Raw genomic sequence first — 13,136 nt, 5'->3', positions numbered from 1 at the left:
ATTCTTCCACACATTTTCACCCACCCCGACCTCTGGTAATACATGTCTGACCTTCCTGCGCACGGCCTCCATTTTGTGTACGTTAAGCATGATACCCCACCATAACCCGACCCACCCCGTTTGCCCCGCTTCCCTTCCTGTCCCGTCACCATCACCGCCCCACCCGCCCGCCACCGCCGCGCTGGCTCCCCCCTCTCCTCATCTCCAGTTGGGTTGAGCTGAGGTTGGTAGCTGTACAGTAAAATTTGTGGGGGTGCAGTCTTTATATGCTGAGCCGAGGAGGGGAGGAGGAGGAGGAGGAGGAGGAGTGGGAGGGAGGAGCGGGAAGGCAGTGGAGTCTGTCTTCAGTCGTCCTCCAGTCCCTGGTTGAGGAGGAAGTTGGCTGCCAGGTTCTCGTTCTTCTCGCAGGCGAAGTAGGCCTGGATGACCAGAGCCTCGGGGAAACCCAACGCTTTTAACTGAGCAGAGAGACAACGAGACACGGTTTAACGGATCTGCCGCTCTTATTTGTTTCAATGCAGATTCCGTCTGATGTGGAGCTGAAATTGTCACCTGGACATAGATATAACCTAAACATATCCCAATGTGGACGTAGCCTGAGACTTTGTTTACTACTCACCCTTTCGATGGCTTCCTTCTCCTGAGGCGTGACCTGAATGTAGTTGACAGGTGCTCCCTCGTCCCCTGCTGCCCCGATATCTCCCACCTCTGGTGCATCGCCCCCCTCCCCCACTGGCTCGTTCAACATCTGGATAAAGAGCTCCTGATGTTGACTGATTTGCTGGAGAAGAAAAAAGGTTTCAGTAAATGACTATGATGACTGGGTCTATTTTTATGACTTTTAAAAGGTTCAAGTCTTGTGTAAAACATAGCAGAAGTTCCACAGCAGCTCGAAAGATGTATGTGTGAGTGAGTGTTACCTGTAGAAGTTGGGGGTTCTCCCTGCCTAGTTGCTGGAGAAGCGCAGGTAGCAGAGCAGGACTCTGCTGGATGGCTTGTCTCATGTGCAGAAACTGGGGCTGGGTCCTCAGGAATGCTAGTGGGTTATCTCCTGCTGACATCCAAATTCAACAAACATGAGCAACATGGAATAAAGAAGTTTAAGTGTGTTATATGTAATTATATATGGAGTTATGTAGTTTGTACTCAGTCTATGTGCTGTGTCCTATTTGTATGCGTTTTAAATTGCGTCTAAAATGTCAATTGTTCACGGAGGCAGCGAAATATACGAGCAAAAACTACTAACTCCCACTACTAACATGCAGGTGTTTATTTAGACACACGACGTTTAACTACAGATATTTTTTTAACTTAATTGAGCTGCATGTCTCACCCTCTGCTAGAGATGGGGAGTCTGTAGATCCAGATGTGGGGACCTGTGCAGGTGGATTACTCTCCTGGACTGGGCTGCTGGGAATACTCTGAAAAAGACGAAAGAACAACACGTCAAGTTCCTCAAAACTTACACACTTAATCCCCTCCAGGTGTGGTCCATCACTGTAGACACCATAAATGCTTCCCTTTTCTTAAACTATACACAGTTAATTTGGTGCACTTAGTCAGAAGTGATAGAAGCAAATGCAGCTGTGTGTGTGTGTGTGTGTGTGTTACGTACAGTGAGCAGATACTCTACAGCTCTGTGGGGGTTGTTGAAACTGGCCCTCAACGCGGCCACCACTCGCTCCCTTTCGTAGCCCATAGACATGATCTCTGTCAGCATTACCTCGTACTCGGCCCCAGTCACTGAGAACACAAAGATGACCAAGTTACTCATTAGCAAAATTACGTCTTAAATATCGTCATCAATTCTTCATCACGGTACGTACAAAAAAAACACACATCATACATCAAAAATCAATCAGCAAAATGTAGGATTGATTCAAACGATGACAAAACAAAGGTAAACGCTAAATTGCTGAGTGAAACCAGCTGAATGTCACAGTACATCAGCAGTAAGGGGTTTATGCATGAAAAGAACAGGTTCATACAAATAACGATTCAATGTTGTATAATGTCTAAAAGCGATATGTATAAGGTTTTTAACTTAAATATAGCTTCGTCATCGAGCTCAGTCCACGTTAGGACAAGGCCTTACCTTTCAAATTCAAGTGAAGGAGAATTAAGTGTCTGAAAAGAACTTTTCAGCAGAGCATTTCCTTAATGATTTAAGGAGCACTTAACTTTCCTCGTCATTTTGCAGGATTCAAGCGAAATGATCAAAAAATATATAAATATATAATATAAAAATAGAAAAAATAAATAATAACAATAACATCTATATACACTGTGGACATTGTCAGAATATGTACATTCTTAAGTGGAACAAATGGGAATTCCCCTCACTCTCATAAAGGATGGCTAACGCTCGTCCCCGCCTAATTATAGAACTGCAGCCTGTGAAGTCACTGTCTCATAGCAGTAACACTTTCTGGCACAGCAAGTTTAACCTTGGAAATGCACTACTTTGGTATTAATACAGTAATTAAACTGCCAATCGTCTGCAATCACACGCTCCTTGTTCAACAACGGCGAGGAACAGCCAAACTACAGCACTGGGAGATTATTTGAGGAGCACAGGCTCCAATTGCTTGTGTATGATGTAAGTCTGGCAGAGACCCATCCATTACTTACCCAGTGCCGAGGAGGCATCCAAGCCCTGGCTCCCACCACTGGAGCTGTAAAACAAAGAAGATGAAGAAGAAACATTTAATACAATCTACACAAGATGGATCGGCAAAGCAGACAAAATCTACATCTCCACACAACTAAATGATACTGTCACACTCTAAATAAAACTGGTGCACATGCAATAATTCACAACTGAATGATTCTATACAATTTCAGGTTTGACAGATGTGTGTTTACATTTGCTTACACATCAACTACATTATGGACTCATCACTGCCACCACTAAACACTTCCTTCTTACCTGGCTGGTTGTTGTGGTTCTGTGGCTGCAGCGCTCGGCTCCTCTTTGACCTCCTCCGGGGGGATCGGGACAGCTGCTGGGGTTGGGGCAGGGGCTGGGGTCGGGGTTGTGGCTGGAACAGCTGTCGACGTGGAGCCAGAGTCCTGTACAGGGGGCTTGGGTCCGTCTGGGACTGAGGTTGAAGCAGCAGCTGCAAGCTTAGGCTTTAGCCAATTGAAAAGAAGATGCTGTCAGACAAACAACTTCATAGAGAGACTGCTCAACATTGCGATTAGTAGCGTAAAGACAGAAAGTATGCAGAGAGCACAGACTTCAATCAAGGCCACTCAGTGTCCCACAGTGTCAGAAACAATGAGACCCAAATGCAAGCAAAATTAAAACAATTAATTGGGCTATAACCTACATCCCCAAAAACCATAAACCTCCTTGGTGGAGACCATTATATATGTGGCCCAATTATTGAAAACAGACTAGAAAGGATATCAAACCCCCCCCAAAAAAGCTAATTAAAGTCAATATTATCAGCAAAAATTACAACAAGATCTCACCTTGGACACCATCACTACAACAAAGTTCTTCTCGTCAATTTTGTAGTCTTTAATGGGCGTGTCATCCTGCAGGATTTTACCAGCATAAATCAGCTTCTGCCCAGACACTGGAAAGTTGTCTTTGCCTCTTTCTGTTTCTATCTTCTCTTTCAAGGCCTTCACCTGGTGATGAAGAGAGGAATCATATTTGATATGCATGGATTTGTGGGAATTGATCCCACAACTTTAATACATGGGCCAGCGAATAAAAAAGGGGCTATATTTAATGATTATTTTCACAATTAATCAAGTACTTGTTTTGTCCATAACATGTCAGAAAATGTTGGCGCTTTGCAAACCTGAAAATGAGGATGTTCTCAAATTTCTCTTTGTCCGCAAACCAAAATGATTCAATTTTAATGATTTCTTTGTGGATGGAGCAAAGAAAGCGGAAAATATTCACATTTAAGGAGCTGAAACATCACAAAGGCTGTTTTAATTGTTGGAAAAACACTAAAGCCGAATAATTACTATAATTAGTTGGCAAGTAATTATTATCAAAAAAGTTGACAATTTATTTAGTAATTGATTCACTGAATAATCGTTGCAGCGCAAGAATAAATTAAACTGTGGACAGACCTTTGACAATCATTTTGGTAGAGAAGCAACCCTGAGCAGCAATAAACATTAGCTCATAGGGTATTACATAGCATGACAGTGCTAACTATGACTGTACATTAATGATAATAAAATGTTTCCTCTTAGCATTTATATCAGTGTGACAACTACTTAAGCAGCACAATATAATATTCACTTTATATTTGCCCTCGCTGCCTACATTGGCAAAGATGTGGGCATGCTAACAAACTTGAGCAGCTTCTTGCTGCGCCCCCTGTAATGCTAATGATATTTGACACAGGCGTTAGCATTAGCTCAGAGGGCAGCTTGTGCTCAACATAGAAGTTGCGGCTTCAACCACGTCCACACACGAGATGCTACCGAGGAGCAGCGGCGACAAGGTAAACGCGTTTCTAACTTAAAAATAAATGAACCAGAAATACGTTTGTAGCTGTGACTTTGTCAACAGGCTGCTAAGCTAAGCTACCCCACTAGCCTCCGCTAGTAAGTGAGCTTTCGCGTCATATTGCGCCTCTCCTCCATGTGGCTAACTCGAGTGAAATTCGCACCGTTACTAAGAGACCTTTGTCCAAAACTACTATAAATTATTTTTTGATTAGTGGTGTCACGTTGCGCTGCTGGGTCTGTGTCAGAGAAGTTAAAACACAGGTCGCGCGGCTCGTACTGTTAGCCATAGTTAGCCAGTTAGCTGATAGCCACTCACCGTTTGTTCGGGGTCTATTTCAATTTGAATGGTGTGCTGCTGCAGAGTTTTCAGTGTGATCTGCATGGCGGCGGCGGCTGACGCGGGGTCAGATGTGCTTCCAGGGAGAAGAAGAGCTGCTCGCTGGGCCGTTAATTTGTCTGCAAAGCTGGCGATTCGGGTACGTTAGCAACTAGCCGAGAAATGTGTGTATCCATGAGCACTCAGCAAATCGCCATCTTTGGTGACAAGTTGCTGTTGCGGCGAGAGAAGCTCCGCTGGTTGCTGCGACGAGATCTCGTGATGTGCGACGAGACTATGGCGAGCAGAACTTTTGTGAAGGCCCCGCTGTTGAATTCGGAATGTTTGGTTTGATACGCAATGTTATTTGATGACCCTCAAAGACACAAAAAGATCAAAGAGCATGACGGTGGCCATGGGACGTAAGCAAACCGTCGACTTTGGAATCCTGCTGAGTCACGCTCCATCTGTTTTCAATGTAAAACAAACAGTTCTCATATAGATAGATAGAGAGAATACGAAGGACTATGTAGCAGTGCCGTGCACAGACGTTTGCAAGGGCAGGGGCGAAAATTAAAAGGGCACCTACTATAAAGATGCCACTGAACTGGAGCCACGTGGGCCTTAATACAGTACTGAAATATTCTTCTCAAGTAAAAGTACTGCTATTTTGACAACATTTTGCCAAAGTACAAATAAAGATATGGGTCTAAAATGTACTCAAGTTAAAGTAAAAAAGTAAATTTACTTAGAGTAAAAGTTACTGAGTTACTTTTTTGTGCAATGCTGGGTAGTGTAGGAGTTTTCTAACTCCAGGTGATAACAGAAAAGCAGTTGAACCCTGTAGAAGAAGAAAATGTCACCTGAAGTCAAGTCTTGAGTGACAATAAGAAGTAGCAAAGGAAAGAGGGAAAAAAAAATCCCAGTCAGGTTTGGAATCCTATTGTGTCCATCATGTCTTCATTCACATGGAGACTCAACAGGCTTTTTCTTTCTTTCTTTCTTTCTTTCTTTTACAGTAAAATGCATCAAACAGCAGAAGCTGACCATTTTATTCGACCATTGTTTGAATATTCTAGAAAAGTGAATGAAGTACAGTTTTAAACTTAAATATTTGGAGATGACTTTGTGGATATGGTCCAGTGGCTTAGATCATTTCATGATAGATAATTACATTTCTGAGTGATATCAGATTCGGTTCCACACACAAACTTGTCTGGCCACAAGGGGGAGATGATGAGCCAGTTGATGTCCATAATGGACAAACTAAACATCTTTTAATTTTTGCTGCTAACGAAGCTTGTCAAGAAAACCTATTAAACATCTGCATGAGTGTTTGGTCATTGGTTTGGTTATTGAAGTAAATACATATGTAAGTTGTTCGGATATTTAACTCTTCGTAAATGTCCACTCAATTTCCTACTTACCCCTGATACTACTCTATATTAGAGTATAATTTTAACTTTTTTTTAAATATTTTATTTTATTTTATTTGTATTTCTATTTTATTTTTATTTTTATTCTATTCTCATTTTCTTAACAGAGCTGTTGTGTTTCCCCCTTGGGGGAGGAATAAAGTCATTCAATTCAATTCAATTCAATTCAATAAGATCTCCCTCTGTCACACTATTTTTTAATTAATAGGAAAAATAGTAATAGAAATAATAAAAAGGCTTGTTACTGCAGTCCTTCCTAAAAATAATTTCAATGTGATATTGGGCAGATGGATAATAATATGTTACCATGTGACCATTTCAAGGTCATTTCAAAGTGACATGAGGTCACAAATGTAACCTGGATGAGTCATCTCAGCACCTGATCTAAACCAGGATGAGTCACTGCACACAAAGTCATGGCCAACTGCCTGAAATGTTACCAGACCAGGATGAGTCACCATTACACGACAGGTATCCACTTACAGGTTATCAAGACATAACAAAACATCTGATGTCATGTTGTATTACTGACGCTGTTGATACAATCCTGCTCTGTGTAAACTCTAACTGTTTTGGTGCCATGGCGTCGACAACCTGCGTGTAGATGACAGGACATGAGATGACTCGTAATATGTTCCTTAAAGATGAAAATAATAATTGTTTGGTGTTTTTAGACAGTGGAAACACTACTGTGGTTTTACTCTGGCTGCTCCAGTTTCCTCTCTCTGAATTATTATATTGTTCCATTATTATTCCATATATCACAAACTACCTAAGACAGACAGACGACTTTATTGATCCCTTTGGGAGGTTCCCTTGGGGAAATTAACAAAGAATATGGGGAAACATAGATCTTATACAAATTCAGATTTTACCTTTAAAAAAAAGATAACGCTCATCCATTTATTTTTATTTAATGATTTAAAACAATTTTGTGATTTAATTAAGATGACACATACAGTACCAGCGGGCTAAGGAACAGCTTCTGTCCCAGATTTACATTTAAGATGTCTTGTACTACTTGGCAAATATTTATTTATTCTGACTTCATTTACACATTTTAAAATAAATATGTTGCTGCTGTGTTTCTGTTGACTTTCTTCACATCACTTTTTGTATCAAATCCATATTAACTGTTACCACATGAGCTTAAATGGTTGTTGAGGTATAAATGTGTGTCAATACGTTGTTATTGATTGATGAATAACTTACTTGAGAATTGGTCTGTTGAAAACGGAGACAGGAGATTGTAAGAGCTGTAAAAATGTAGTGATTTCTAATTCTTTAACGGTCCTGTGTGTGGAGGAGTTGGTTAGAATGATGATTGTGATAAGGGTAGGTGTTTACAAGCTCAGCTTCAGCCTACACCTTTCAGCTCATTTGTTGTGTTTTGTTGCTTTTTTGTTTTACTGGAAATATGGATTTCAATCATGCTACATTTAAGAAGACCAGAAACTAGTGTTGTAGAACATGAAACCGTCAAGTTGTGGGATTCTAAAAGAACAAACATATCTTTCTACACCACTCTCTAGAGGAACAAATAACATTATGTACAGTATTATACATTATCAGTATGCTCTATCACATGTATGGAATGCACCTTTTTCATTTTATTTATTTAACCTTTATTTAAAATCCCTTTGAGGGAATGATGAGGACAGGTGAACGATGAGAGCAGGTGGGTGAGTGATGAAGACAGGTGAATTGGCATTAATTAAAGTCCCTTAGTGGGCGACATTTGTGACCTTTGACCCATTTTGACTGATATATTATGTGTTCACATACATATTTTGTCAGCACTTTAATTTGTAACGTTTTTCCTTTAGTTAAAAACAATTCATGTGAGATTTGTGTTCCCTTGTCCTTTTTGCACGACACAAGAAAGAACCTTGTTAAAAAAAGTAACTTTTTAAACTTTTAACTTGAGTACATTTTTAGATCAGTACTTGTACTTAAGTAAAATGTGATCAAAATAGTGGTACTTTTACTTGAGTAGAATATTTCAGTAATCTTTCCACCTCGAAAGTAAAAGCCCAATTTTAGCCTCAGTTTCTCCACATGCAAATGAAAGACAGAGAGTCATCAATCATAACACCTAGGTATTTTTAATACATGTGAACAACCTCTATATCATTTCCCTTAAGAGGTACTTTCCCTTAAATGCCTCTTTGTGTCCAAAAAAGCGCTATATAAGCATGACTTATCATTTTTTTTATTATTATTATTATTATTATTATCACTAGAGGTACAAATACAGTGTAATATTTCAAAAGAGTTACTGCTTCAACACTTTACTTTGGCAGTTTCCTAATGTTGTCAGCAGGGGGCAGAGTTTGACAACTCAGACACAGGCAGCACTGCAGCAAACAACTCAACAGAATGGAGGGAAAAGCAGGATTCTTGTTTTAAAAACCAAATCTATATAACGCATAACCAATATGTTATGTGTTCTTTTTTTTGGGGAGCCGATGATTCGTGCGTCGATTGTGATTTGATTGTTTGACACTGGCTCTGGCTGCACGTGACGGTTTTACATCACAGGCGGAAAGGATGGAGGGTGAATGAGTTCACTCACCAAACTTATGCAACTGTTGAGAGACAGGGGATACGAGAATAGCTCTGGCTGCTCACACGCTGAGCGTATATACTACGTCAAAGCTGAAATATCAGTAATCATTACAATGTATACTATTCACTAATAGGAGCATATGACTTACTGTGTAGGTGTAGAAACACAAGAATCTCATTATATTCCCTTATTGCAAAAGACTAGGGCTGAGACTTGATTAATTGGTTATGAATCAATGACTAAATTAATTTAATTAACTGTTGTGATAATCGGTTTGAGGGTTTTTCATTATTCAACAAAGTGTTCAGATTGTTCAGCTTCTTAAATGGGAATATTTTCTGGTTTCTTTCTGAAACATTTTGGTTGACATTTGAGAACCTCATCATTTCCAGGAATGAGAAACAACCATTTTATGCACCAAAAGAAAGAATATTGGACTAATCGACTGTTGCAGCCCCACAAAAGACAGTCATAGAATATTAGATTACAGTGCGATACAAATAATGTACAACATAACTATCCAGAGATTGTTTAAAATGAGGGTCAGTCTTTCTCAGTCTGTGGAATAATGTTAAAAATCAGTGTGTGTCAGTTCATGGTGTCTGGGGAATTTGAACTTGCAATGTACTAATAAAAATGTAATTTAATGGAAATATGTTAAAAGACAGTGCTGACACAAGCTATTATAGTTTCTCGTTGTTGCCTTAACTATGTTTTTGTATGATTTAGAGTAAGAGATGTTGTCGTAAATGATCGTTGGCTTTTATTGTGGATTAGAAATGATGCTTACGACTGCAGGGATTACAGAGATAGTGTAGTGTCAGATCTGTGTATGATGAGCACGCTGGCAGCTGCAGTGTCAGCATGGCAACAATCACAACAATAACAGACTACCTGTGTGATTTCATTCATTTTATCCTTTTCTTTGTTCTCTTCAACATCACCTAATCACGTACACACACACACACACACACCCATGCAATGCACTGGCTGTGACCACCTCGTAAAACTCCCAGCAAGCATTGCGGCATAAATATTTGATTAAATTACCCCTGACCTATCACTTAGTGCCAAGTTTGCCAGGGTCTTCCCACCTCTCCTTTCTCTCCCTCTCTCACACACCTTCTTCAATCCGTCTACCTGACACAGTCTTTTCTTTTGTGCATCATTTAAATTTGGGAACTGGGGTGAAATCTCATGTAGGAGGAGAGTTATGGCAAGGAAGTGAAAGGAAAGTTGATTTGCGGGAGGAGAGGAGAGGAGAGGAGAGAAAATGCTGATGGGAGATTGTCAGAAAGTGGACGTGGGATGAAGGAGAAGAAAAAGGGAGAGACTGGAGGGAAAATAGCAGTGTGTGTATGTGTGTGTGTGTGCCCTAAATGTGTATTCATCTGGGTTAATTCTCAAGGACAGAACTATTAAAGTTTTACAACAAACCACCATGTTTTATTGAGACATGCTGCATTTGTGGGCATATGGCTCAACACAGGCCTATTTAAAATGTCTGTGTGTGTGTGTGTGTGTGTGTGTGTGTGTGTGTGTGTGTGTGTTTTCCTCAGGCGTCTTTGTGGCTCAGGCAAAAAGACCATCTTTTCTGAGAAGCCATGTTGTGACCTTCGTGTATCCATCCATGCATTATGTAGGAAGTTACGGAACAGATTGTTGAATATGCCCACTAACGGACTTCTGTTTGACTTCATGTCATTTCTCCCACTCGGGGTCTCCCACTCGAAACAACGAGAAAACACCTAGTTTCATCGCGGCACCAGGACGCGGCGTGGACACCGCGAGGTGCAGCACGTGATGTAAATCTGAACCGTGAAAAGACTACGTGCGTATATCACAACTCCACATTATGATAAACTGCTGACACACGCATACATATAAATGCATACTCGTAAAAACAAAGAGTATGTGTTTAAATTTAGTTGTAACTGGGTTGTTGGCAGAGGAACCACCGACTGCAGGGCCAATCCTCCTCCTCCTCCTCCTCCTCCTCCTCTCTGTTCTGTCTTTGTCCTCTGAGAAAAATCATTCTATGTCTCTGTAGGAACACCCCCACAGTAATGTATCATCTGCATATCTGTGTGTGTGTGTAAACTATAGGGAGTGAAGACATTTTGGTTGGTCCTCACAACGTTAAAGGGCTTTTTGGGGGTTAAGTCCTGGATTTAGGGTTAGGGTTAGAATTGGGTTTAGATTAGGTTAAGGTTAGAGTTAAATAGTATCTGATTATGGTTAAGGTAAGGGATAAGGCTTTGTTTGAGCTGTCCAAATGATTGAATACAGTGTCCTAAGAAGAATAGCTGTGTGTGTGTGTGTGTGTCACCAGTGCAATGAGTATGTCATGGATACAACCCACAAGGGTTCTCGTTAATATGAGACCATTGAGACCCATAAGGCCTACACTACACTCACACACACTGTGTAGCATGATTATAATTTATGTCTCTGGTATATTTTCATTTGTGCCTTTTTTATACATAAAACCATGCACCTAATTATAGCCCTGACTCATTGGAACAATCTCCTCATTCGCCGAGTATAACTTTGAGCAGTGAAAGTGCCTCTTTTTTTTTTCCTCTTTTCTTTTTTTGAAGCGTCCTCCCTTTGCTCCACATCTGAGATGTTTTCACGTGTAAGAAATCAACGTTTTAAATGGCTGTAAACTGACACCTGTGGGCGGGAATAAGAGAAGTAAGACAGCATTTTGACAGCTCATAGGTGTAAAAGGTGTAAATACTCATAAATGATTCTGTTTTCAGCTGTTTTCCATTGAGTTGAATAGGTTTCACCTCTCATCCTCTTCAGTTCTGACTAGCTCGTGGGAAGAACCAGGTATTTAACGTCCGAGGCTGATCTAGATCTAGGTCTAGAGAGTTAGTTAAGTTGGGAGGTTAAATATCTGGTTCTCCTCACTTGTGTTCTCCAGACCTGACGAAGCCTCTTGGATGAGAGGTGGAACGTAAGAGAGTCCAGTCGCCCACAGCCGACGACTGAAGAAGTTCATTGTTAAGTTTTATTCTCAGACTGAAGCTGGAAGAGTGACCTTCACCTGAAGGATGTGTAAAAGGTTCAACAGAAGGGCTGAGCTGCCGTGTGATTGGTCGCACTCTCCCGTCATAGACCAGACTAGAGGAGGTGCAGGCGTAATAAAACGCTCACCCACTGAGCTCGTGTGTTTGTTCATTTTTACCTGGCAGTCAGCTGGTGTGAAAAGAAACAGAGTCTGTGCAGCCAGTTAAATTTAGCTCGTCTATATTTGATTATTCAAGTTTCATGTAAAGCTTCCTTTGGTTACTGTTTGTTACTGATTAATCAGATAACTACGCTGCTGCTGTTGTCATGAATTTGCCTTCAAGACTTGAAGAAAAAAACCTTAATTCTGTCAAATATTGGACTTCGTGTCCCCTCGGGCTGCCTTAGGAACGCGTCAGCTGACTCACCTGACGTTTGAAGGTGACATTCAGGCAGCCTTTGCTGGGTCTTGTCGGTTGCCATGGCGACGACGGATGCAACGGCTCCCGCGGTGACAGCTCGGAGGCCGTGCTGGGTAAACACGGATTCCCCTGAGAGCGGGACAACTGGTAATGACACCACAGAGGAAAAAACACAACACACACACACACGTGACAGTGATGACACACGGGAAATTCACAGGAGACGCGGCTGCTCTGGTCATTAACAACCCCAGCATCTCCGTCTCTTTCTTCCTCCCCCTCATATTCTCACCTCCGTCTATATTTGTCCTGTCTATCCCCGACCTCATCATCAGACCTACTGTATTCTGCTTTATTCAGCCAGAACTGGGCCATAGAGCACAACCCTGTCCCAGCTCTCACACACACTCTGTGTACACACACTTAACACTAGCTCACACACACACACACACACACACACACACACACACACCAGGAGTCAACGCTAATTAGCTCTACAAACAGGTCTTGGCCTGCTCTGCGCGTGTGTGTGTGCGTGTCGGGGTGAGAGCGGGGCAGTGTGTTAACTAACTAGTGTGTCACGGATTTCTTTTTCTGTCCTCGTTTTACGGAAATGAAGTGTGCCCCGCGAGTGACCCATATCTCCTGACACATGGGAGGAGGAGGAGGAGGAGAGAGCAGGAAGGGAAAGATGTGGGAAAAGATATTATTTATTTATTTGTTTTTAAACAAAAAAACCATCGCATTTATATGTGGGAGACATCAAAAGGACAGCAGGAGATGAGGGACTGCAACAAAGTGAGCGAGGCTGAGACATGTGGACGGACAGGAAGGCAAGAGAAGAGAGATGAGTTATGACTAATGTTTACCAGTCAGAGTGGGACCTCTCCTTG

The 13,136-nt window shown here is 41.3% G+C and overlaps 1 protein-coding gene across 2 annotated transcripts; it reads right to left on the bottom strand.

Moving 5' to 3' along the window:
• On the bottom strand, positions 1 to 5,213 carry rad23aa (RAD23 homolog A, nucleotide excision repair protein a). 2 transcript variants are annotated; one of them, XM_044051211.1, is made up of 9 exons: positions 4,799 to 5,213; positions 3,478 to 3,639; positions 2,930 to 3,132; positions 2,632 to 2,675; positions 1,616 to 1,743; positions 1,334 to 1,421; positions 921 to 1,054; positions 620 to 781; positions 1 to 458 (listed from the first exon to the last, which is right to left on the bottom strand). In XM_044051211.1, the coding sequence occupies exons 1-9, from the start codon at positions 4,862 to 4,864 to the stop codon at positions 345 to 347; spliced, it is 1,101 nt and encodes a 366-aa protein (XP_043907146.1). In that variant the 5' UTR covers positions 4,865 to 5,213; the 3' UTR covers positions 1 to 344. The 2 variants fall into 2 exon arrangements, with proteins under 2 accessions (XP_043907146.1, XP_043907148.1); XM_044051213.1 differs by having other exon boundaries at positions 921 to 1,051; positions 4,799 to 5,208.
• Between the last annotated feature and the right edge of the window lie 7,923 nt (positions 5,214 to 13,136).

This window comes from Solea senegalensis, linkage group LG19 (assembly GCF_019176455.1).
Source record: "Solea senegalensis isolate Sse05_10M linkage group LG19, IFAPA_SoseM_1, whole genome shotgun sequence".
NCBI lineage: Eukaryota > Metazoa > Chordata > Actinopteri > Pleuronectiformes > Soleidae > Solea > Solea senegalensis.
Note: the sequence above shows the minus strand (reverse complement) of the source record. Positions and strands in the feature narration are given on the sequence as shown.

Bases quoted from the DNA above. Each gene is read 5' to 3' on its own strand.
- rad23aa (XM_044051211.1), bottom strand. From the start codon at position 4,864: ATGCAGATCACACTGAAAACTCTGCAGCAGCACACCATTCAAATTGAA. The intron at 3,640-4,798 runs GTGAGTGGCTAT...CTTCATCACCAG, and splicing joins AAATAGACCCCGAACAAACG to GTGAAGGCCTTGAAAGAGAA. The intron at 1,055-1,333 runs GTGAGACATGCA...TTTGGATGTCAG, and splicing joins CTCCCCATCTCTAGCAGAGG to CAGGAGATAACCCACTAGCA.